Source organism: Rhododendron vialii, chromosome 7a (genome assembly GCF_030253575.1).
Source record: "Rhododendron vialii isolate Sample 1 chromosome 7a, ASM3025357v1".
Taxonomy (NCBI): Eukaryota; Viridiplantae; Streptophyta; class Magnoliopsida; order Ericales; family Ericaceae; genus Rhododendron; species Rhododendron vialii.
Genome location: NC_080563.1, coordinates 6,060,420 through 6,086,930, shown reverse-complemented (window position 1 = coordinate 6,086,930; position 26,511 = coordinate 6,060,420). Strand labels below are relative to the sequence as shown.

At 36.6% G+C, this 26,511-nt stretch overlaps 1 protein-coding gene, 1 long non-coding RNA gene and 1 pseudogene across 2 annotated transcripts; 2 read left to right on the top strand and 1 right to left on the bottom strand.

Moving 5' to 3' along the window:
* The first annotated feature begins 37 nt into the window (after positions 1-37).
* Positions 38-2,761, top strand: LOC131334282 (uncharacterized). The gene is made up of 2 exons (XR_009202105.1): positions 38-1,752; positions 2,471-2,761. It is a non-coding gene; the product is annotated as an uncharacterized LOC131334282 (long non-coding RNA).
* A 2,731-nt stretch (positions 2,762-5,492) lies between these two features.
* Positions 5,493-16,433, top strand: LOC131334273 (enhancer of mRNA-decapping protein 4-like; annotated as a pseudogene).
* A 2,144-nt stretch (positions 16,434-18,577) lies between these two features.
* LOC131334274 (beta-glucosidase 12-like) lies at positions 18,578-26,159 on the bottom strand. The gene is made up of 13 exons (XM_058369214.1): positions 25,293-26,159; positions 25,106-25,175; positions 23,286-23,344; positions 23,028-23,103; positions 21,477-21,554; positions 21,139-21,226; positions 20,704-20,956; positions 20,447-20,562; positions 20,079-20,296; positions 19,688-19,719; positions 19,457-19,559; positions 19,098-19,200; positions 18,578-18,934 (listed from the first exon to the last, which is right to left on the bottom strand). Exons 1-13 carry the CDS (start codon positions 25,437-25,439, stop codon positions 18,766-18,768), a joined length of 1,512 nt encoding a protein of 503 aa, XP_058225197.1. The 5' UTR covers positions 25,440-26,159; the 3' UTR covers positions 18,578-18,765.
* Positions 26,160-26,511: the final 352 nt, after the last annotated feature.

Sequence of the window (26,511 nt, the reverse complement as noted above, 5' to 3'; positions counted from 1 at the left end):
TTTCTCCCGCACCCCCCCCCCCACCCCCCCCCCCCGGTCAAAACAAATTGGCTCCTGCTACTGTTTGTCATCCAACAAACCAAGTGGGTTTTTTCTACTTGTTGACAAATTTCACCCCAACAAGTTGTGTTGCTGGACGTACCCTTCGCCCCTCTCGTCTTCGTATTCAAGTAAGAGAAAAAAGATAATTATTGATAATTTTGTCTTCTAGGGCTTTCTCCGATTTGAGTGGTGAAATTTGGAGTCTATGATTAATGGGCCCAGAAATGTTATAGGGTTTATTTAAATTTCGAGTTGTTGAAAGTATATATAACCCCAATAGTTTTAAGGGTAATCTTGATGCTTTCATCTGCTAAAGAGGAATGATCCCGGGCAGTTTCCATTTGTTTGGTAAAGACACAAGATTATTGTTTGTGCCCCATGGTTGGTCTCTATGGCAGCCAATGCCTCAATTTCTCTTTTCCTTTGGCTCATTTGCCCACTGAGTTGGATTGTTTGATCACTATGGCTTGCGTGGATTTGTGGCCATGGAGGATCTATTAGAGATATATGAGAAGTGAGAACGCTCCATGAATTAGCCACTAAGGTACCCCTATTAACCTCCCCACTGCGTATTTGTTCTGCGTAGCGTTTTTTGATGTATTAATATATTGCCATGTAACGTTATTTGCGTAACTGCATCTATATATTCTTGTTTACGTACACATGATATACATAAACAATTGACTTCTTCTTACATATGGCTCTTATCTTCTATAACCTAGGTGCACAATGTTATACAACAGCCACCCATTTAATGCTGAAGGAGGTCTAAAATTTAGTGTTAAGTTGAGATAGTTGCAGATTACTTAGAGGAACTTTCATTATGGGGAAATTATATTTTAGCTTCTATGTTCCTGTTTTTCTTAGTTTGCTCCCAAGAAATGATTGTACTCCATGATTTATTTTTAATGGAGAAGCAAGAAAGAACTCCCAAGCTTTTGTAGTAAATCTCTTGCTGTATTGTAAGCAAAGTGGACTCTTGTATGCTTGAAGCTTTGAACAGCATTGCGATAGATGAGAGTTTGCATATCTTTTTGAAGCTCGGATTTTTATGATTAAGACTGGTATCTCTCTCTGTTTGGGTACTTCTGCAAAACTTTTTGATTTTCAAGTGTTGAACCATTTAACATAAGTATAGTTCTCCTAATGTGAAGAATTAATTTTGCATTGAGCTACCAGGCTTAAAATTTGCACCTATTTTTTTGATCTGGTGGAAGAATCAGCACTCAAAGTCTTGTGTCCAAGGTTAGTCAGGCTTAGCTTCATGTCTTATTGAAACTCTAAGCTTTTTTTTCCATTACGATTTCTGTTTAAAACACAGTAGTATCTAAGCCACGGAAACTAAGGTAAAACACAGTTAGGCTACTAATTTGGCAAACAGAACCACGTTCGAAGAATACTTCATGTACATCATCTGATTCAGTAGGGAGAATCTGGTCTTCTCAATCGGGGTGCTTCTATCGATTGCAGGTTTTGATTCCCAATCGCCTTTCTTTCCCTTGTTCTTTCAGTGTCTTCTCTACCATATATTTTGCTGGTTCTTGCTCGTTCATACAACAAATTATACTTTTGATAGCTTTGAGTTATGAGTGGTTTAGTGGAGATTCCTATGAATGCTCTACTATTATTATACCTAGCTATTATCCCTTTTCAAGACTAGTGGTTTCAAGGAATGAGAAAGAAGCAGATCGGCATACTCTAAGCCGTGAGGTATATGCACTGCTAACAAGTGAGATGGTAGTATCTACATTGTTTTAGTTCGTTATCACAGTTTCTTATATACTTCCTATTAACAAGTAAAACTAAGTGTATTGGTAACCATGTGCAAAAACGGGGAGCCCTCTTCCATAACTAGATATTTTGTTTACTGTTTTGGAATTATGCAACTAAAGAAAGACCAAATATGCCCAATGTTTCTCCCTCGCTAAATGTATTTTCTACTTAACAGTTGAAGCGGTGAATCTATTGAACTGTGTTGAGATTGTGTGGAAACTGTGAAGTACAGAACTATAGATATGGATTAGGTGCAGAAAATTGATGTTAAGGACAAAAAAATATGTTTTGTTTGCTAAACATATAGATGAACTGTTGGAATATTATGGTATTTTAATTGCTGACACTACAATAAATTAGGCTTTTTATAGCATTAGGTGATAGCGTTTTTTCCCAAGCACTATTTGTTCGATAGCGTTTTTTGGCTTTGCTGTTTCCTATACTTTCGATAGAGTATTGGTTTGGTTGAGATACAATTAATGGGGTGAGAGGAGTTATGTGTTGAACCAATATCTTGCTACAGAAAAGGTTGAAATGGAGGATAGGTAGTGATCCATTTATTTAACACTAATGTTTGTGCTTTTATAGTATAAATACTTTCGCGAATCATGAACGTATTCTACACCCATCTATTGATCCAAATTTTGTGCCACAGGGAATCAAGAAGATTGCATCAATTCCACGTGCTTGGCTTTGGGAGGAAAGAGAGACCAAATTGCTCGAAGATTGCATCAATTTCAACAAGCTTGCAGCGTTGGAAATTTTCAAGTAATATGTTGGTTAGTTTGTTTATGGCTACCTTTGGTAACATTGGACACCTGAGTACTATATGAATTCATTGTAATTCTTGCAACCCTTTCATGTAATTTGTGTTTTCGAGTTGTTTCGAAAGCTAGTGTAATGAATACTTGCTCGATTGAATGAATTTAGTTAATTACATTGGCAAGATTGAAGTTTTAGATTATATTCGTGTTTTTCTAATAATTATTTTACAATTGGTGCTGAATGTAATAAAAAATAATATTAAATGAGTGGTGCAATGACAAACACGCTATTATAAGAATCTCAAAATTAGCATGTAAAAAATGCTTTTAAAAATTTGTCTAAGACAATGTTCAAAAAATACTATTAAAAGTTTATCTAAGACAACATTCAAAAAAGGCTGCTATCCAAAAACATTACTCCCTCCGTCCCTTTTTTTATGTCCAGTATTCCATTTTGGGTTGTCCCTTAATAAGTGTCCATTTTGTAAAGTTAGGGGGGTAAAAATTGGTGTATTGTCTATTTTGTCCCTAAAAGTAGATTTTATTTTGAAAAGTTAGTGAGTAAAAGTGTAATGATGATGAATAAGTAGGGAGAGTGAAGGAAAAAGTTGATGTGAAAGGTGTAATGATGATGTCTTTTTAATAAGTTGGAGTTACGAAGTAGGACACTTAAAAAGGGACGGAGGGAGTATTAAAAATCTATCTAAGATAGCATTCAAAAACGCTATTAAAAATTTATATAAAACAACGTTCAAAAAATGCTACTTTTTAAAAGTCTTGACTTTTACCAGATTGGCTAATAAAGCGTTCTCTGGAACGCAATCTATGACATTCAATAGCGTTTTTCGAACGCTGTAAATTGTAATTTTTGTTGTAGCGTGTTGCATGACTATGTATCAGGGCCTGTTTGGATACCTCATTTTCAACTTTTCCATTTCTACTTTTTGGATTTTAGGTGTTTGGCAACCCAAAGCCAAACCTCATTTTGAGAAAATGAATTCTTAAATTTTGTATTTAGAGGCAGAATCCGAGAATGAGCCTGGGAGGTCCTTTTCCCAGTTTTGGCTTTTCCCATTCTATGTTGAATTACCAAAATACCCTACCTATACTTGGCTATTTACCAGTTTTGCCCTCCCTTTATTTCTTTATCCTCTTCTCTTCAGTCCTCACCCATTCTCGACACCAGAGTCGGCAAGAACCTGACGACGCCGTTCACGCCGTAGACCGAATTCGACGGTCCATTTGGCCCTCCAACCCTGTCGATCTTGGCAGGCGGATTCTTTGTCCTCTTCTCCTAATAGGTACTTCTCATGGTGGCTCCGGAGACTGACCGTTTTTGCCTTTTGGAATAGCTCCATGCCTCCATTCGGCTCTGCAAAAATCCAAGGGGGGGTTCAGAAATTAGATCTGGAATAGGAAGTGGGTGGAAGAGTTATTTGTTGGATTTTTTACTTGCATTAGCGACGAGAGATCCAAGGAATTGAAATGTGAATTATGAAACGGTGTGAGACCCAAAAAATATTACATTCCCCAAAATATGTATAAATAACATTATTTGTACATCTTTTAATAAAATAATAAATAATCAAGGACAAAATGGTAAAAAACCAACCCATAATTCATTTTGGTCGTATATCTTTCAAACACTACAAGGGTTTCAAAATACATTCTGCACATATCTCCCAAACACTCCTATTATACTCAAAACACATTTTGACTATAATCTAAAAAGCCAAAAAGCTAAAAAGCTGAAAATGAAAAGCTAAAAAGTAAGCTTCCAAACACCCCCTCACTTTCCTGAAGTCGAAACTTTCAGGGCCGATTAGTTCCTTGTGATTTTATTGGTGGATGTTGTGATGAGTCAGCAACCTGTGTACTTGAAAGGTAGGCTATTCATTCTCTCTCTCTCTCTCTCTCTCTCTCTCTCTCTCTCTCTCTCTCTCTCTCTCTCTCTCTCTTCTACTACCTCCATTCCAATTTAATTGTCACTTTTGGGAGTTCGTGCCACTTTTCAATTGATTATATCTTGTAATTTATAATGTTTTAAGTGATTTTGAAAACATTGTATTATAGAACAAATCGAGATCTATCAAACAAGATCCATATTAGATATAAAATTCATTACCAATTTAAAGATATAACTAATTTTTTTATCCAGTTAAAATAGAATTGAGACAAGTAAATTGGGACGTAGGGAGTATTTTGCTTGAGGACTATACCTAATCTCTGTAAATATTGTCTTTTGATCCTTTTCTTGGTTGCTCCTTCTATCTAAAAATTGAATCTCCATTGGATTGGTATTGCAGGTGAAGTCGTGAGGAACCATGATGAGCTAATGTGGAACTTTTTTTGCACTGCCGTTACCTTGCTGGGGTTCTGTTTGATATTTGAAAAACCAAAAAGGGGAAATTATAGTTACCCCCCTCTAACTAACCTTTGCATACACTTATCCCCCTCTAACTTTATTTTTTGGCACTTAACCCCCTCAAACTAATTGAAATTCAAACGGTCATAACTTTCTTCGTCCAAAATCGAAAATATGCAAATTATATATCGATTTCGAGGTCTTGAAGTCAGCTTTCTAATGACACCAAAATCACATCACGATTCAAAGCACACAGAAAGTTATGATCAAAACGGTCTTTCTATCTACCAGCCCTTACTTTTTTGATCATAACTTTCTGTGTGCTTTGAATCGTGATTTGATTTTGGTGTCATTAGAAAGTTGACTTCAAGACATCGAAATCGATATATAATTTACATATTTTCGATTTTGGACGAAGAAGTTATGACCGCTTGAAGTTATGACCGTTTGAATTTCAGTTAGTTTGAGGGGGTTAAGTGCCAAAAAATAAAGTTAGAGGGGGGTAAGTGTACGCAAGGGTTAGTTAGAGGGGGGTAACTATAATTTGCCCAACCAAAAAAGAATTCGTCTTTTTAGACTTGTTTCTGTTCATCTACCTTTTGATGGCAACATTTATCCAAATGCCTGGATATCTAAACTAGATTTTTACTTTCTTATAGACCCTACAACGGTTACAAAATGAGAATGTCCCGCACCATCTAACCCCTCACAAGGTGTTTTTCCTTTCAATCCTGTTTGTTGTTTCAGTCCTGTTTGTTGTCTTTGATTTACAGGCTTAATGCTTGTTCCTAATAGTTGCATTCTGATTCACAGACCTTCCCAGGCAATAGGCCTTCTCTCAGTCTTCTACTTCCATCATTGAGTGCTTACAATATTGGACAGGTTTGTGGGCAATTTTTTAATGCTTTCGTTTGCCACAGCGGAGTTTTGGGGTTCAAGTTGAAGATAGCTTAATTAGGTGTACAATACATTGACATCAGCAATATTTCCAGAGCATGCAACATGATTTGACTCTTTGCCTACGAGATTACATTAGCAATCTATGTTTGTATGTTTCAATTAAAGTGAGACTTAGTTATGTACAAGTGAGAAGTTGGACTTGGTCCTATATTTGGTTCATTAACGTTCTTTTTATCCAATATAGTACTATTTTGGATGTAGCTTGAGGCTTTGAAAACGTTTGGATCAGATAATCTTCTTGTATATGCAGGATCAGTTTTCTCATTGTAAATAATGTGCCGTATTTATTTTTATTTTTTTGTACTGCAATGTCCTATACTCGGTGCGTGCAAACTTTAAACCGCAAGTTTATCAAAATATGTAGCTGAAAGTGTAAGATGAGTTTTGTCTTCTTGTATTCTGATGTGCTCTGAGAATATATACACACACACACACACACCAATACCAAGGACGGAACCAGGATTTTACCTTAGCAGTGGCGAAATGTATACTAAAAAAATCTAGTTGTGGCAAGACTATATAAATTGGGCATAATTTTTTTTTTACATATAATAATTACATTTTCTAAAATTTTTGTCGTGGCGGACCGCCACTAGACCCCCCTGATCTCATCCTTGACCAATACTTTCATATTTATTGTTATGAGCACTTTCGTAGTTTTCTTTTTGAATCGGGTCAAGTATGACACTTTTAAAAATCCAACCATTCGTTCAATTCATATCATACACTCCATTGTTTCCCAAAGTTTTTCCATGTATTTATTCTTTAAACCTAGCCTAAGTTCTCAAATACAACACTGAGAGGACTAATACTAGTTTACCAATATAAATCGAAATGTCGTGCTAATTCACTTTTAGACTGCTACGAGCAATGAGTGCTGCGTGAATTTTGACACAATTCAATCCCAAACTGAGGCAACATTTCTCCAACAAAATAGTAAGTCTTGATACGTGAAAAAAAAAGGTTAATTAGGTCTGTCAGTCAGTGCAGTGGAATGTTTATGCCTAATAAAACAAGGAAATTGACTTCTACACTCCCCTTTTTACCACATACACTCCTTTTTTGTCTTTATTTGGTATGAATTTACTCTATTGCCCCTTAATGTGTGAAAAAGTGAACTTGTGAAAGGGTAAAAAGGTAAATTCATATGAATAAGGACAAAAAAGGAAGTGTATGTGGTAAAAAAGGGAGTGTAGAAGTCAATTTCCTAAAACAATCAGTCAGTGTAGTGGAATGTTTACGCCTAATAAAACAATCTCTCTCTCTCTCTCTCTCTCTCTTTCTCTCTCTCTCTCTCTCTCTCTCTCCCCGCAATTCACTCAAATCTCATTGTATTTCCCTCTCATCACTTATAGTCCCTTCCTCTGTAGTATAATCAAACTCTCTCTCTCATCTCCGCAATTCACTCAAATCTCATTGTATTTCCCTCTCATCACTTATAGTCCCTTCCTCTGTAGTATAATCAAACTAGAAGTGAACCCGTGCGATGCACGGCTATGTGATAAGGTGTAAAATGAATGTGTATCTTTGCCTAAATTTAAAAAAGCATATATGTTTATCAAATTGCCTACGATAAGTATTTTACTTAGATCCTTGCAATACATGCCACTGAATGCTTACACTGAAGGTTTTTTTTAGGGAAATATTAAACTAATGAATGTAGAAGATCCTATTAATGCAATCCAACTACGTGTGGAATAATTCTAAAGTTTTAAATTTTAAATCTTCAATGTAGCTATTTTTGAAGACGATAATAGTCACGGCATAATTTTGTGGTCCTTTTAGTCGAGATTAGTCATTATAGAATGCCCAAATAGTTTGGATGAGATCAAGTGATGTATGTGTATATCAATTTGGGCATGTGTAATTCACACACATGAATATCATTCTGGGTATGGCTTCCTCACATATATACGTTCGTTTACCTATACTTTCGTACAAATAGCAAATGAGGTTGGAACAAAAACAAGGTAAAACACCTTTCTAATGTTCCCATAATTTTTTAAAATTCTATAAATGTTGATAACAAAAAAAAAAAAATACGGAGTATAAACAAATTACCCCACATAGCGTGTTTCCATTACGAGTTTGGGAAAAAAGGAAAAGAAACATAAACAAAAAACACAAAACATAAGCGTTGCCAAAACGCACCTTTAGTATTTTTTAATCTTGTTTTGAACATCAACAAAAAGTTATTAAAGCTATATTTGCAGTTATATGGAGTAAATTTTAGGGATAAATTTGTCCTCAACAATATGGTCAACTAACCAGGGGTGTAATCTGAATGCTATTGTAAACCTCATGAGTAAATCTGTACAGAATACATATCTCAGGGGTTTCGGGATAGTTTACCACCCTTTTTTTTCCCCTTTCTTTCGCGCCAATTGATCAAAAAACGGATATCTGATCCCACCGACTAAGGAGACAGAGACAAACGTGTAGAGAGCGGATCCAGACACTGCGCTCAACCCCAAAAACCAAGCAAAACACGATGCAGTCGTGATCGAGCTCTCTTCTCTTCTCTGCTAGGGTTTGTCATATTCAACCAAAACAGCACACCGCAAAACCCCTTCATTCTAAGCCCTAGTTCCATTCATCCCAAACTTGGGCGTTCGAACTTAGAACACCCCAAACTCGCGCGGTCTTCTAGAGCGAGAGAGAAGATGACGACGGACTCAATGATAGAAGTGGAGATGCCTCGGCAATTCGAACGCCTACAGAACACCGTGATTGAAGCAATCATCGAGTCTTCGGCCCGTATCACTCATGGAAGACGTATTACCCTCGAGCTGCGAAATTTCACAATTCTCAAGCAGCTTCTCAAGAGACGGAAGATCAAGGGTTTATCTGTCAAAACGAATTGGTTCAAGATTGGAGCGGGAAGGTTTAGGATGGTAGTTTATCCGAAAGGAGATTCCCGATCACATAGCCATCTGTCATTCTTCATACAAAAGGAAAAAAGCGCGGCCGGATATCTTTGGTATACTTAGGTGTTTGGAAACTTAATTTTTGCATTTTCGGATTTTCATTTTCCCATTTTGGGTGTTTGGCATCCCATTTTGAGAATGGATTGTGGGAGAATGGATTTTCAGTTTTTGGGTTTAAAGGCAAAAACCCAGAAGTAGGTCTAGAGGTGTTTTTCACATTTTTGCATTTTCGGATTCTGTGGTCAATTACCAAAATACCCACTTTCTTCCCTTCATTTTCAACAAAGTAATAAAGACAAAGGGCAATATGGTAAAAATCCAACCCATAATTCATTTTCGATAATCATCTACCAAACACTACTACATTTCAAAATACATTATGCACAGATCTCCCAAATACTTTTACCATACTAAAAATACATTCTGGCCATAATCCAAAAAGTCAAAAAACTAAAAAGCTGAAAATGAAAAGCCAAAAAATAGATTCCCAAAAATTGTCTATTTCGGGTATTTCGGACCTTAGTAGGTCTTCCACGGGTCGGTTTGCCCGAATTCGTGGACCTCGGTGTGCTCCTCGACATATATCGTGGTTATATTGTCGACGACATAATAACCTTTCATGCTGACGTGCATGTTTTAGGTGAGCAGTTCTATAGGGGAAATGCCGAGCTTCGCTTACGGGGTTTTGGGGTTTTGATGCCGATGCGAAGGTGGAAGGAGAGCCAACCATTTGGGTTGTTGCCAATTTCTCGGCATTCTTGGACGTTATGGCAACAAGCATAATTGTTGGTCCTTCGTTTAAGTTTGGCAAATTGGCGCTGCACGTTGGTAAGTTAATATTGAGATTACATGACTTATATAGACTCCATAACACTTGAATGCAAAATGCCCCTACGATATCTGTCCCTCTTTATAGACTGAATAAAGTTTTTAGTCCTCACTAGGATTGATTCGGTTGTGAATCCCTAGTGTATGGGGGAATAAAGAGCCAAATTGGCTTAAACAAGGGTATATGCCGTCGAGAATAGCCTTTATCTATAGCCCCCTGCATATAGAATTGTGAATTAGGGTAGATACAACTTAAAATGGATTTTATCCGTCGTGATAACCCTACCTAATTCGGGATTGGAAAGGAAAGAATCTTTTAACCTCCGATGGTAGTCCCTAGATGGATGGATAGGATAGGAAAGAATCTTTTAACCTCCGATGGTAGTCCCTAGATGGATGGATAGGATGAATGTGTTACATAATGGTTGAATGCATTAAATATGTAGTCAAACTTCTCTAAATGAAAAGACACAAGGCTCGTGAAAAGTCATAGCCTGTGTTCTAGTCAATGTCTAGTAAATATCCCCAGTAGGCCCCACATCATCCAGCATATGCCAAATTAAGGCTTGGGCCTTAGAACCATCCAATCCACGTCTTTTATGACCTTTTATCGGGTGCTGCCAAAGCATCAAGACTTATTCATCCATAGCTATACTATACTATACCTTAAAAAATTCGCTGTATTGTCAGTGGGCTGCCACTTCCCCTTATGGAATTGGTTTTTGTTGGTAAGAGAACTGAGCCTTGTTTTATGATGCAGTGATCATGATCAAGGCCGAATACCTTTATGGACGGCTGGATTGTGATGCATCCAGTTCGACGGATTATGAAAAGAATGTGGAGATATCATATAGTATGGGATTTTATGTGCATGGAGAAGGGCGTCGCAAGTTAAAGTATAGATATTCAAAGCTCTTGCTTCAATCGATGAACGATGATGGTGTTTCATTGAAGAAAGTATCTGAGATGCCAGCAACAAGAAATGAGTATGGTTTCTTGTCGGATTCTAGGTCTTCTTAGAACCTGCGAGGTTGGTATACAATAATATGCTTCTTAAGTGTGTTAGAACCTGTTATTTTTTAGTTTGTTGGTTGGAGTTTTCAAACTGCAAAGAAATCCTGCTATTAATTTTCTGATTGAACGGTTTGCTAAGTGGTTATGTAGATTGCTCCACTGATGAAGTAAGTCAAGATTGAGTCTTAATTACAAGCTCATGGCAAAGGACCAGTTATAGTATAAGATTTAATCACATGTCTATTTTTGTCACTTAGGTAGTGTCTGAGAACTTTCATCCTAGTCTATAAATGGCAAACAAGTGTTGCTCTCAATCTTGGGAGTGTTATCCGTGTTTGGGTTTTTCAAGGAGGATTAGTATTCATTATTCAATAAGCCTTTTTTTGGTCTTCTGGGAGATTTCATTGTTGCACAGTTCACAACAGTGGAAACCCTAGGAGATGTTTCTTTGTGTAACTGTATTTGTGCTCGATCTTTCATTGCCCAACTTAAAAATATAGCTGCTATTTTTCCTATGATAAGCTTGCAACCAGAACTTATCTACAATTCTCTGCTGGTATACTTGTTTTAAACTTTCGTCTGTCTCCCATTTCAACTGCTCAAATAAATTGACGCTACTGTATAGTACTGGTTGATGCTTTCCTTTCCAACCAAAGTGACATCTTCTTTAAAACAGGGTATTCCCATTCAAGAGCAAGCTGAAGAGACAGCTTCCCACAAAAATAACTCTGATATTGTTGCATGGTATCCACCGCCTATATATAGTCTAACTAGTTCTTCAATTCATGGTGATGTGAGCGCTTCAACTCCTCATTTGTCTGGTGCATCAACTGCTTCAGCAGTCCTTCCAGGTCCTAATACTGTTCGAGGTGTGTTGCGAAATGCAAGCGCTGCTGTGTCTTCATCTCCTGTGAATGTGTTTAGTTCTGTTTTTTCTTTCCTGCACTAAAGTGATACTTGTGTCTCGTATCAAGGTTGTTACAAAAAAAATGAAAAAAAAAAAAATGACTAACTGAATGAGTCATATATGCCTTCGCATGCGGACAAGTGCAAATTTTGTGTACACAGATAAGCATCTAAAGTTATGTAGGATTTCTCTCCATTTAATTTCTAAGTGGTTGCATAAACTTGAAGAAAATTATTAGTATATCCTTGGAACGAGAATGGTTCTTAAGAAACTGCAGGTCTACCTAGCCAATCTACCATTCAACTACTTGTTTGTGATTCAAACCATGTACAATAATAACTATGAGAAGGCATATGAAATATGCAGGATTTGGTCATGCAAAAGCTGAGGTGATGCAGAATGGACTCTGTCTGATGATTCAACTACAGATCATACTTCAACTACTGGGCTCGGAAAGAATCTCATTGATGATCATGATTTGAAAGCTTCTTTTGCATTAGATACACTGGTACGTTAACTATGTTTCCTTGTTCATCCTTTTTCAGATTATTACTAGCCAGTAGTTTTTGATGGTGCAGTCTCATACTTCATATTGCATTTTTCTGGTGTTGTAAATTGGCTTTTAAGTACAATAGGGACCTAACCACCTTAGCCTGGAGACCAATATAGATTTTGCCCAACATTTAGGTGTATAATTTTTGATATACTAAATGTTGAAATACATGTAAACTTGTTTGTTTTTTTGGATTATTGTCTACCTGTTATTCTTACATTTCTTAGCGTCAAATGTCACAATTTCCTTTTTCAGTTGGAGGATAGATTCTAAAATTATGATCCAAAAACCAAAACCAAATGAAGATCTATGCCATGAATGTTCCTTTACGGGTTCATCCCGTATATGGGCCTTACTATTGTGAAGAACTTATATAAATAGTTATTGCTCAAAACTCTGGTGTGAATGAAAGGCTTTGATTATTTTCGGGACCTAAGCATAGTTGTGGGAAACCTTGTATGCTGCAGGAGCCTGCCCAAGTGCCAAGGGATATTGATCTTTCTCCTGGACAACCTTTGCAATCCAATCAACCCTCTGGCAGCCTTGGTGTTATCGGTGGTAGAAGCATTTCAGACCTTGGCGCATTTAGCGATAACATTGGTGGATCATCTGCAAATTCTGGTGGAATGCATGACCAAGTACACAATTTGCAGATGCTTAATGTTAGTTTGGATATGCCTGCAACAGTTCTACAACCTATGGCACCAACCATGAAAGGCGAAAAGCAAAAGGGCGAGAACACTCAGGGATCAGAAACGTCATCGCCATCCCCAGGTGCCTTCAATTTGACAGATTTTTCATGTGAGCTGGGTGTTGGTTCAACAATTGCTTCTTTGGAAACTGCTATTCCGCAAATTATGGCTATGCAAGAGATGCTAAATCAGGTTGTTGCTTTCTGCCTGGCATGTCTAGAAGTTCGATTTTTGTGGTCACCGAGTGTTTATTTTTGAATTTTGTTTCCTGCATGCGAGTGGTATAACTCTGGACTGCAGTTCTGTGCAATGTGGTGTAAAGAAAATATTTTGATCAATTGTGGCTGCTAAATTTTTTTATTTTTTATTTTCATGAACTGCCATCCTTTAATATGATACTTTTAAGGTACTTTTATAAATTGAACCATAGTTGCTCTAATTTCTATTTAAAAGCTGGTACTTTCCGTGGGTAATAACATTTTCTTGGTTCTCATTGTGATAAGGTTAGCCACATTATTTGACATTCTCGTGTCGTTTTTCCTTCTGTTGAACGTTTCCTTATTTTCACTTTTAGCTTTCATGCTATAGATATGCTTGTTAGGTCTCTTTCTCTGCCTCTATTTCTTGGAGGGCACTAATATTCGTTGTCCCTGTTTGCTAACGATTACTGAAGTTTTATGTTCACCTATGTAATGTCTACCTTTGGTAAGATTCAGCCTTTTAAACTTAGATTTGTTAGATTGCATTCTTAAGTAGTTGTACATTGGAAAGAAAACTGATTCAGTCAAACGTTTCAGCTTTTCAGCTTGTTTGCCTAGCAGGTGTTCATGCTTATTATAACCCCGAAAGAGTATCGTTTTTTACGCACGCTTTAACCCCTTCTTTTGCACTGATTGTCTCCTTGCCTGTCTTGTTCTTTTGCAGTCTATGAACTTGGAAATAGATATGCAGAAACAGTTGATGACTATGGTATCTGCTCCAGCTGAAGACAGTAGAAGGCTGGAGATAGTAGGGGAAAGAATGGACAAATTATTGAAGGCCAATACTGATGCATTATGGAATCGTATACAAAAGGAGACTGGAAAACGGGAGAAGCTTGTTAGAGAGCATACAGAGCAAATGACAAGTTTGATCACTAACTTTATAAATAAGGACTTGCCAGCTTTGGTGGAGAAGACAGTGAAGAGGGAATTTACTGCCATTGAAAAAGCAGTATCTGTTGCCATTGAAAAAGCAGTATCTGTTGCTATTGCAGAGGCCTTCCAGGTTGAAGTTGAAAGATTCGAGTCTTACACTAGGTAGTGTATTGTTGCTGGTAACTAATTGATGTTATGTGGTGCAGAAAGAGGTTGGCGGTAAGGCAATTAATCAACTGGAAAAATCGGTTAATTTGAAGCTTGAAGCTACTGTTGCTAGGCAGATCCAAGCTCAATTGCAAACTTCTGGCAAGCAAGCTCTTCAGGTATAACTTCATTTAGTCATGCATTCATTATGTTTAACTCCCACTGTTTTCCTAATTAAGTGTGGATTTACTTGAGATGATATTAGGGAGCAGTATGGAAAGCGTAAAATGAGTTCCCTAAAGTTGTTCTGTTATACTGTTAACCATAATCTGTGCAATCTGTTCTTCTTGCTCATGCTGTTGTTTGATAATCATAAATGGTATTTGTTGGTTTTTGGATCTTTGGGTACCCGAACTCTCGGTTCATTTTTCGGATAAGTTTCAGGCATTGATCTCTCTCTCTCTCCCACTTTTTATAGCTGATACATAGCTGCTGCTGCCTTCAATCCTTATGGATGTATTACATAGCCATCTAGCACTTGGGATAGGCCCAGGAAGGTCTGATATGCCCAGCTGGAGATGCATCAGTTTACTAAATAGCTAAGCACAAGGCCTCCATTTTACACCTCAATGCTGTAGTTTACATTGTACATTGCTTTCCCTTAAAGAAAGACATGAGAAGAGAGATAAAAATCTAGCCATGTTGTGGTGGACCTTGACTTTAACTAGACGAATCTGTGGCACCTGCCCACACTGTACGCTACATGAGTCCATGTAATGTGGCTGAATGATAAGTTTGCCATTTTCTGTTTTGATTCCTGGAGCATATCATACATGCTTATGGTGTGTTTGGTTGCTGTAGTGTAATTTTGGTTTTGAAGTCTTTCCCTTGTCCCCGACCAACACACCCACCCACCGCGTGTATTAGGGCAGTTTGCATGAAGAGATTGAATGCCTTGCAAAATGATTCTGGATTTGCTGGTCTTAATTGTTTGAGCCATCTAATATGCAGGAAACACTGAAGTCTAGCTTGGAAGGTCCTGTTATTCGTGCCTTTGAGATGTCATGCAAAGCCCTGTTTGAGAAAGTTGACACTACCTTTCAGAAAGGAATGATTGACCATGAAACTGTAGCTCAACAGCAGTTCGAGTCCACACATTCTCCACTGGCACTTGCTTTAAGGGTATGCAACTATGCATGCAAGGCACAAATGTACTTCGGCGTTTCCTGACCTGTGTTCTGCTGCTATCCTACCCATGTTCATATTTCTTCTATCCGTAATATGGTTGTATATTCTGTTTGTGTGTACCTGAGTGTTACTTATTTCAAGGTCTTTTAATCCATTTGTTTAGGATGCCGTTAATTCAGCATCGTCCTTGACTCAAACTCTAAGTGGGGAGTTGTATGATGGTCAGAGAAAATTGTTAGCTCTTGCTGCTACAGGAGCAAATTCGAATAAGGTTCATTCTACTTCTCTTTTTGCCGGCTTCTCTGCAAGAGAGTACTCAACGTCAATGCTGATGAATATTACTTCTGCAACAGATTGAGGCTCCTTTGGATCTGACTAAAGAGCTATCTAGATTGGTCTCTGAGCGTAAATATGAGGAAGCTTTCGCCACAGCTCTGCAAAGACTTGATGTTTCCATTGTATCTTGGTTATGCTATCAGGTAGAGTTATATGCAAAAATATATATATTTTTTGATAGTTTTCACTAAGGATTGAGACTATTGGTGAGCACAAAAAAGACCCAAGTCGAGTCATATAACTGAGGATGCTTTGTGATCTTTATGCTTTAACCTTATTTCACTTTGTAATTAACGTGTTATTATCTATGGCATGTTTGTTTTTGTTTGCCTTGGGACTTCAGATTTTTCTTCAACTCCATTTAATCATTTATAGTATATTCCACCAGGTTGATTTACACTGTATCTTGGCGATGGTTCCTCTCCCTCTGAGCCAAGTAGTACTACTATTTCTTCTGCAGCAGCTAGCCTGTGACATCAGCAAGGACACGACTCAGAAGTTGGCTTGGATGACAGGGGTGGCCGTTGCCTTTAACCCAAGTGACCCAATGATAGCAGTCTATGTGCGGTCGATCTTGGAGGATGTCTACGGGAAATTAAACCATTATCGTAGCCTTCCAGCACTGAGCGCTCCAATATCTGTCTTTTGATGCACGTCATCAAATCAATGCTGATGTCAGATTTTTTTTCCATTTTTCGGCCTCTTTTATTTTTTCTTGATCGTTAGAAAATGTCTTTTGGGACACTCACAACTTCATCCTCAACTTAATAAATGGCATTCCTTACCTGCTTTAGAATCCAAATTTTGTTCGTTTATCTTTGTTTTTAATCATGTAAAGAACATAGTAATGGTTTTGTTTGATTATGCCAAGTTATGTTTCCACTAATCGATAAGTTGTGAACCAGTCAATAGTGGTTTTTTCTTTATTCAAAAAAATTCGCGTTTGTTAGTTTTACATCTAACTTTTATAAGATATTGGTTCGTCTTGATAAGAGGAATCGGAAATTTAAAATTTTATGACTTTTATACAAATATTTTGAGAATTGTACAAGAAAAAGTCCAGGAACTTACTTTTGGACCTGTAAAAGTCATAGTAATTTTTTTTGTAATACAGGATGTTCCGGACCAGCTTGTGGGTTCTCAGATTATTTCTACAATCTTCTCACTCATGAATGTTTTACATGTTTATGCGTGAGAATCAGATAGTCCAAAAAATTACTGGTAAGAAAAATAGAACATAAAATTTTAGAAAGAAGCAAACTCTTTAAATTCTATGCCAAAACACTCCGCAAACTCTTGGTTGGACTCAAAAGTCTCCTCTCAAAAGCTGTGGCTTTTTGTCCGTTGCGTGGCTCATAATACTGGTCTTGAGTACTGACATTTACTTATCAAAATCAATTGGTATCTTTGCATCAAATTGGCACTTGGGTGGGACATAAAAACTAACGACGACTGAGTTTCTTATGGGAGCAAGTGCTATTCTCAATTATTCGCCTAGCTTTAGTTAAAATGGTCAGAACTTGGGATTTTCTTTGAGACTTCTCGGACTGATTTGAATCTGAAGAGGTGGGTCATTCCTCAATCTCATTTCTCACCTATTTCATGAGAGTGCTATCGATGGCCTCAGGACCAATAGTTACTTGTTTTACGTAGTTTAGACATTGTCATACCTTCTTACCAGAATAACTCAAAGTTCCGTGTTTTAATTTGATAACTCAAGTGTCTGAGCGAGTTTACACGCACTTAATATTCCTTGGTAGCTCAGTAATAGAGCTCGAGGTTTCTCTTAATTGTGTCTCTTGAGTTTGAATCGTAAAGGTTGGACGAATAATAGGAAAACAAAAAAAAAGGTCAGTCGAGTTGTTTGCAAGTAGTGGGGCTAACGTAATGGCCCAATAGGCAATAGGATAGGCTTGGGGAATTCTCTGGTACTGGCTAGCCGCAGTCCAACTTTGATACTTGTAATTGTGGTTCTTCACTCTTTCTTTCGAACTTCTTATTTTTTTTGGCCATTTGAGAAGGGACTCTTTCTTTGGACTTAAAAGGACCCTTTTGGCCTAAATTTTTTCGGACTTTTTGGCGCCGTATTTTTGGTTTCATATTTTACCTCAAATCGAAAAAGTTAGGCCCTTTTGGTATTTACTCGTTTGAGGTTTAGGCCTGATTTTACAATCATTGAATGCTTGTCTCATTGTAAATAGAGTGGCATCTAAGTGTTAGGCACTCGATACACCTTGCACCAGGTGAGGGTTCAAACCCCACTAGTTCCCCTAGATTAGTACTCCATCCGTCCCATAATGTTTGGCATTTTTAAGAATGCGTGTCATTTTTAAATTGCATATATCTTTCAATCTATAATGTTTTAGGCAATTTTTTGAACTTTGTATAATAGAACAAATTAAACTCTATCAAACAAGATCCATATTGCTTATAAAAAAATATTATGAATTAAAATATATTGTTAATTTTTTCATAATGCTGAAATAGTGAAAGTGCCAAATATTATGGGATGGAGGGAGTAGTAGAATGGTTATCTCCTGATCCTCCCACAAGGGAGACTAGGGTTCGAGTCTCGTTAGAGACGTTTGGGGTTCAAGGTTCTGAAATTCTTAAGGAATAACTTACTAACTCTTCCGCTAACTCTCCACCGAAGTATACAATATTTGCAAAAAGAAAAAGAAAGAAAGCTGATCGTTTCATTTGAAGCATCAAAGTCCCATAACCGAGTAAATACGGATCTAATATGGAGTACTAGAATTTTAACGTAGTATCCTTTGAGATTTGGAATGTTTTCAATAAAATTGAGCAATCTACCATTGGCTTGTAATTCATATTAAAAAAAATTGACATCAAACCCACCACATTGATCTCTACTTTTCGGATAAAAAAAATAAAAATCTCTACTTTTTGAATTACAAGTATTTGAGGAAAGGAAACCAATGACAGAATGCAACACAAATAATATCATTAGCAAAGGAAAAGGAAGTGTGTCGCCAGAAGACACTTGTTATTTTTAACTGCAGATACAAGAGAGTTACATATTCTCCATCTTATTTATCTAATAACCCGAACATATTACGGATATATGATTTATTGAAAATTGGTGTCACAACTTCTGTCGTAGACGCCTTCACTATTTTAGGAGGAACTTCTTGAACCAGAAAGCGGATTTCTTGGGGTATCGTTTCAGTCCATCGTTGTAATCAACGTAGCCGATACCAAACCTTTGCATGTAACCCGATAACCATTCAAAGTTGTCTAGAAAGGACCATGTAAAGTAACCCTTCACCTTCACACCGGCACTGCCAAGATTCGGAAAGAAGAAGAAAAAGATGAAAGATCAATCGATGAAAAAAGCGATAGATGTGAAAAAAACTCACTAACGTGAATTATACAAATACTGTTTTAGGTTAAATGTAAAGCATGGTTGATTAAAAGCCTAGAAAGCAAGAAGAGCAGACTCACTCGATGGCATTTTTGAGGGACTGAAGATGTACATTGTAGAAGTATACCCTCTCATCATCCTTAACGCCCACTTCTCGTGAGACATTATTGTTATCACCCATGCCTGAAACCAATTTAAGAATTTTGTGTAGTATATTATTCCCCTTATTTTAGACCAGAAAAAAAAGTTGGAAAAGTCTATGTGCACAGATATGTTCGAAACCACCCGATACGGGCCAGAGCCGTACAAATTAATGAAGGGTTGGAACTGTTCTGGACACATGTGTGCTCATACGACACTTATCATTGCTCATAAGTATTTGTGGTATAACGTACTACAATAAATGGTCTAAAACAGAAATAATATTATTATAGCTCACCATTTTCCGTGATGTAAATAGTTGGATTCTTGTACTTCTCCTTCGTGTAGACCAGGAGATCTTTAAGTCCTTTTGGGTACATGAAAAAAGTGCTCACCCCAGTCTGAAAATCCAATTGCATCACAGGTTAGAAAATAAGCAATTTATTAAATTATTTTGTCATGAATTGGATTCTCATCAATTTAATTTCCTCTTCTGATTATTTTAATTTGAAGTTTCTTCGGTACTTACCGGCCTCCCAATGAATTTTCCATTTCGCACCGCTGCGTAAAAAGAAGAAGAGAAGAAAAGAAAGCAACAACAAAAAAAACAGTAAAAATTAAAAGGGTTTTACACATGCAGTAAAACAGAGAGAAATTGTAAAAATCTGAGGAATATGTAATTTGGATTCCAAATAGCAAGTAATTGCTCTTCTTATCACATTTGGGAAGGTTTGTTCTTCTAAAGCATTCATTCATTAATTAAGTAAATTGATTTTTATCTTTTACGGCGACCGACTAACTTATTTGTTCGATTAGCTAGGGAATCAAACAAGTAGTAAGCTGTTACTAGCAAGTAGCTCGATCCCCGCGAGTGCGCGGTGAGATTGGGCCCATAATCATGAATTAGCCGACTAACTTACTTGTTTGTACGGAGTTAGAATCGGTTGTGTAGCTGAGATTAACAGTATTAGCAGAGTGCACATTATATACGTAATTTGCAATGTAGTAATTCAGCCCGATGAAATCGTAAGAGCCTATCAACAATTCAGCTTGCTCTGCAGTGAATTTTGGCAACCTTTTGCCAACTAGCGTACGCATGCTCTTTGGGTATTCACCGTATGTTATTGGGTGAATATACCTGCCAAAATTAAAACTCATTAGGCACAAGGGGATTAAGTGTAAATCAAACAGAATATTTACACAAAAATCTCGTTTCTGATTCTTTGCAGCTTTGATTTTCTGGACGCAAACTCTTTGGCTTGTTGAAAGCTTTCTTTTTCGTACTTACCATCCATACATGAAATCAATGGCTCGTTGGGCTGCTTCCTTATCAGCAGTGGACTCGGTCAAGGGCACCATCCAATAACACACTAGCGTTATCCCTATCTGTCCCTTTTGAGACGCCTGCAAAATTTGTGTAATTGGTTTTATTTTTAGGGTGATGCATTACAATACAAGGAATAAGAATTTTTTTTTCCCTTCTTTCATGCCAGAAAATTTAAAAAAAAAAAAAAAATCGTCGATTGTAGAGGTGTATAAACGAACCTGATATTTCTGCTTGTAAAGTTTGACAGTTGCAGCATGAGAGAGAAGCAAATTGTGGGCGACCACATAAGGCTCCGTCCCGGAATTTCCAGAGGGGCAGAACGACATCCAAGCCGAACAGCGGCCCGGTGCTAGGAGACCTGCATCGTAACCACCGTAGCTATAGGACCATGGCTCATTCATGGTTATCCAGTGCTTAACCCTATCACCAAACTCCTTGAAGCATAGGTTTGCAAAATCCACAAAATCATCCCTGCGAAAACAAATTAATTTACCGACCTAGCTAATTAAATAATTTATGGTCTTATAGATTAAATAATCTACGAGTACACGTACTAAACACATATATCTGGACACATAGTTTGGTCTTATATATGAAGATTAGTTTGGAGTACCATAATAAATATTACTATCAGTCAAGAGATTTTTACTTACACAACACGAGGGCTTAAAAATCCGCCGTACTCATCTTCTAGTGCTTGGGGAAGATCCCAGTGAAAAATTGTTACATATGGCTGTACCCCTGGTGTAAAACAAGATAAAAGTTAGCGACTTGTTAGAAAATAGTCTCTACTTCAAACTTTCTGATTCTTTGGGTATTTTCTGTGGCCGATCGATTTCTGTTTTCAAAAAAAATTGCTTGGGTTAGAAGGATTTTATTCAACAGGTAAAAGACAACTTTTGGAGTGCCATTATAAAAAAATGGAGTGCCAAAATTATTTTCCTTTAACAAATCGTGAGGTAGAGGGAGAGGGAGAGTACTATTTAATTACCATTAGATAGGAGGTAATTAATGAGATTGTTGTAGAAGTTAACACCTTCCTTGTTCACTCCTCCACTAAGTTTCCCACCTGAAAAACAATCATTCAAGGTTGGGAATGAAAACTTCGAGGTTTGTGCATATTCCTGTTGGACAAAATTGAGTTTTAGCTTACTTCGAGCCGACATGTCTATGTGGTCGGATTCACATACCGTTGTGTTTATCTTCGTAACAAGAATAACATCGAACATTTAGTTGGCTAAATCGATTAATGGTGAATGAGAAATGAACCATAAAAAGTGCCTACATGCACATTGGTAAATGGGAGAAAAATTCCTGCATCGGTGAAACTAGTAATAAGTATATTTGCGTATTAAGTATCGCTAAGGTTTTTAGACTTTTTGAGAGTTTTGTCTTTATTCAAAAATTTGCATTTGTTAGCTTTGCGCCAAATTTTTGTAAATTATTGATTTGTCTCGATAAGAAGAATTGAAAAAGTGATTTTTTTTTTTTTTTTGTAACTTTTATCCAAATATTTGTGGAAATATCCAAGATAAAGCCCCAAAAACTAGCTTTTTACCTATATTCTTTCGCGATTTGGGAAAATGATGGCCAAGGACATGCTGAGAACATTTGTTAATGCTGAAAATGTCTTTAGAGGGTATTAATTATCAAACACGTTCTTGGCCGTCATTTTCCCATGCGATTTTGATCGAGCCTGCCAAGATACACTACATACCTGTAATGTTTTTGTGCATATTGCATTACATTATGTTACATGGACCCAATACTTCGGGCTTTGTCACTCTATGATTGACAAGGAGATGTGGTCAACCCTTTTGAGTATACAACTTGTAATGGGCATTTTTTTTAACACAAAAGAATCGGATTAGCATATTCTCTCAGTCAATAAGAAACAAAATCCTGCTTTTCAATAAATAGTTGAATATAATATTTATTCACTTATTTATACTCCGTATGTTTCTTTGTTTCTTTATGTATTTTCTGTCCGATGCATGTGATTCACGAGATGAACTACTTTATGGATGACGATAAAAATAGGTCCCATACAGATCTGGATAGCTCACCAAATCTGTAAATATTAAAATAATTGGATGTCAAACTCAGTTATCATCAATGCAATAAAGTATCGTCTGATTGATGTATCCTCTAAAGTACAAAGACTAAAGTCTATGTTTGTATAAATTAATTTGTAGACAGGTCATTTCTTGTATAGATGAACTAAAATAACATTTAGCGGAAATAATATGCCTACTGATACTATATATCTTGTAGTTCAATAATATTTATCGCGAAAACGCAGCCTTAATATAGTATTAACTTGAGAATTAAAAATGTGATATCAATAATTGTTCATTTTATTTGGTTGGTCGATCATGTGGATATGCAAAAAGTTAAGGCAAACAAACATATTCATCTTGATTTTTTTTAAAAAATTCAGTATATTTCAACAATAATAAACTACAAAAAGAACATGTTAAAATTATGTGGCCACTGATAAACGATTAGTCTGAATTTGATGTTTGAAGCGAAATAATCTTACGAGGTAATACTCGGGACCAAGAGATTGATAATCTGAAACCATCCAATCCTATGAACTTCAGCAGCTGCACATCTTCCTGTTAATTGTCTCACCCTTAGAATTAAAACACAAAATAATAGTAATATTCCTTTGAAAATTGCACCTCTAATCAACTCATTCTTTCTAATCAATCGGTGTAAGTTTTTACCAATTACGGCGGGAGTACAAATTAGGGAACAACCCATGAGGAGATGTTAAATCATATTTGCATATACATACCTTGTAACGATGATAGAAATCATTGGCTACGTCTCCATTGCTGCCATTCAATATTTTACCTGCAGTAATATCATCACGCAGTTCACACTTTTATTTGCCTCGGAAATTGCTACGTATAGACCCTTTTTTTTTTTTTTTTTCCTTCTAAAATTTGCGAATTTTTAAATTTTCAGATTCTTGATTTTTGAACGTTGGTTCTTGAATAGAAGAAGATAAAAATGCAAAAAGGAAAAAGATAAAAAAAAGCTTATAAGGATAAGACTAGAGAGAGGCGCTAGTTGTTGCATTATTTGCGTTAAATGCTCATAGACTCAAAAGCCTAAAAAATTCAGTCCAGAACCATCAGGTAATATCAATATGTATGGTACGTCGGTGTCGGTGGCATTATAAAGTATAGTGCCTAATTATTGAGGTAATTTCTAGACAATCGTGTTTCTTTTTTGGCCAGTTTCAATCATATCCAATTAATGTTATTTTTGGCACATGTGAAAACAGAAGTCCAATTAAAATGAATAATTGGAAATCACTTTTTTAACCGCAGGGTAAACATCAAATTATGTGCAGGACTTGTTGTGCCCAGATCACAACTGGCCAAGGACTCATGAAGTGTTTGGACAAGACGAGGAAAAGTTCCCCATTGCCTGCTCCGGGGGCAGAACTACATTGAGAGGGAGTGGAACGGGCCACTCCAGATTTCATGAATAGTGTTAATTTATACTTACGGATTAGGCATAACTTAGATTTTTCGCTCAAATCATTTCATAATCAACAATATATGGTTGATCTTTTCAAATATAGTTAATCTTGCAAACATTCATCTATATATCCTTCGCTTAAGTAGTTTAACTAATTAGACAATTAAAATAAATAACAAGTAACGGAATATATATTCATCAGAATATATTCAACTTGAATGAATCAAATATTTTACAGTGAACAACTAAAAATCAGTAGAATGACAATTTTATCATTCTCTCTCCTTCTCTTGATTTTCTAAAAATCACTAGCATCTATGGTCGTGGGGTATGGAGGTTATTTTCTTGGGATAACTTTGTTCGGTTACGCGCAACTCGACTAATTTTGAAAAATCATAAACACACCATCCACTAGCCGTGGCGCACTTAAAGCCAAAGCAATCGCCTTATGGACTAGCCCCATTTTTTTGTTTTTATTTCTTGAACTGATTGAAAAAGACTAAAGATATCAACTTTCTTTTTTGGTAATTTTTTGTTTGGAGTTTTAACCTTTCTGTTTTGCTGAATAGAAAAGGAAAGAAATGTTACCAGACAAACTTACACACACACATATATGAAAAGGACTTGGGGAGAAGAAATCTGGATATATATTTGTCGGTCTCTCAACTATGAACAAGAAACCTATCTCATACTCCTACTACTTTTGAGAAAAGCTTTAATTAATATTCTTTCCGTCCTAATTTGTTGTGCCTGTTTTCTTTTTTAGCTTCACAAAAAAATTGTTTATATCTCACAAACTATAATATTTTTTATGATTTCAAAATCTTTGTTGAAAAGAATTAATTGAGATCTATAAAACAAGATCTATATTGAATGTATAAAATATTTTGCATTAAAGAATATGGACAACTTTTCGAGACGTCCAAAAAAGGAAACAGACACAACATTTTGGGACGGAGGGAGCATATTGTGTACGGGATGCATCTTGTATAATTACAGTACTGAAATTGAATTAATAGTCTCTTACATAGAAATTTATGAAATTAATTTGAAATTCATAACACGTTAACCATCAAAAGAGAGAGAGAGAGAGAGAGAGAGAGAGAGAGAGAGAGAGAGAGAGACCTGGAAATTGTTTAGTGAAGGTATCCCATATGCTGGGGCCTTTTCCACCTTCCTTTGCAGCACCTTCATACTTGAGAAAAGAAAAAACATGGTGAACTTGCATGAAGTCATGAAGATGTATGTATGTGTGTGTGTGTGTGTGAGAGAGAGAGAGAGAGAGAGAGTTGTTGTGTGCATGTATGTATACCTGGTAGGCAGAAGAGGCAGCTCCGAACACAAAACCAGGTGGAAAGGATGTCCGGTTAAACGGGGTGTAGACGTGTTCACTTTGAGCAAATGCACAGACTAGAAAGACCACCATTAATCCTGCTACAAGGCTTCTTTGAGTTGCCATTGCCACTCTCTATGCTTTCAAACTTGTCCCTCTCCACCTCTTCTATAAATAGACTAGTGCACAAGCACAACATACGTAGGGATACGTACAAAGAGAAATTTTTTTTTTTTGAAACGGAAATAAATTTATAAGGAAACTTGATTAGAAGAGAATAGCTAACTAAGCTATGCAAACATGACTATACAGTGGCGGACCCATAAATTATTTATAGTGGGGGCACATAATCATTTATAACCTTAAAGAATTTTACCGTTAACTACAATTATACACCATTCCAACAGTTTTTAAACATATCCACACATATAGGTCATGTTTGGTAGTCATTCTATTTTCTGTTTTCTGTTTTCATTTTTACAATTTTCAAAAGTTAACTTTGAAAGTTTGTTTGGTGCACTACTTTCACTTTCAAATTCTGGAAATCACTTTTACTATTTTCATAATTTGATGAAGTAACAAAACTCAACTTTCACTATTTTCAGAAACAAAAAACATGTGGTCTGCTACAATTCGTTGGAGGTCTTTTTTATTTCCTCTTCCTCTCTCTCAAACCCAAGCCATTGAAGACTCTCTCTCTCTCTCTCTCTCTTAATGCATGGTATTTGTTTTTTTCCTTATGCAGGGCCAATATAGGCCATATACCCGTACTTATCGAAGGAGAAAAACCTTATAGTCAATAAAGGATACTTATCGAAGGAGAAAAACCATCTGGTCAATAAAGGACCGACTTTGGAATTAGAAAATTTCATCTATATATATACTCTCTTAACTTAGAGATGAGAGGAGGCCGGAAGGGATACGTTGGGCTTATGAAGCCATAATTTTATGAAAGTTGATACTATAACTTCAGCCGAAGAATCCAATCACCTGGATTTAGTGTTGGCTCAAAGATATTTGGGCCCGAAGCGAACGTCGTAATAGGGAGGCCATTTATCTCCTCATCTTTGAACAAAATTTTGCAAAATGTTGAGAAAAACTAAGGGGTGGAGATTTGAACCCAATTTTTAAAGCATTCAAAGAGCCTAACCTGTCGCATGACCAAAAAGATGTTACTCAAGGCAATTGAAACTTCTTA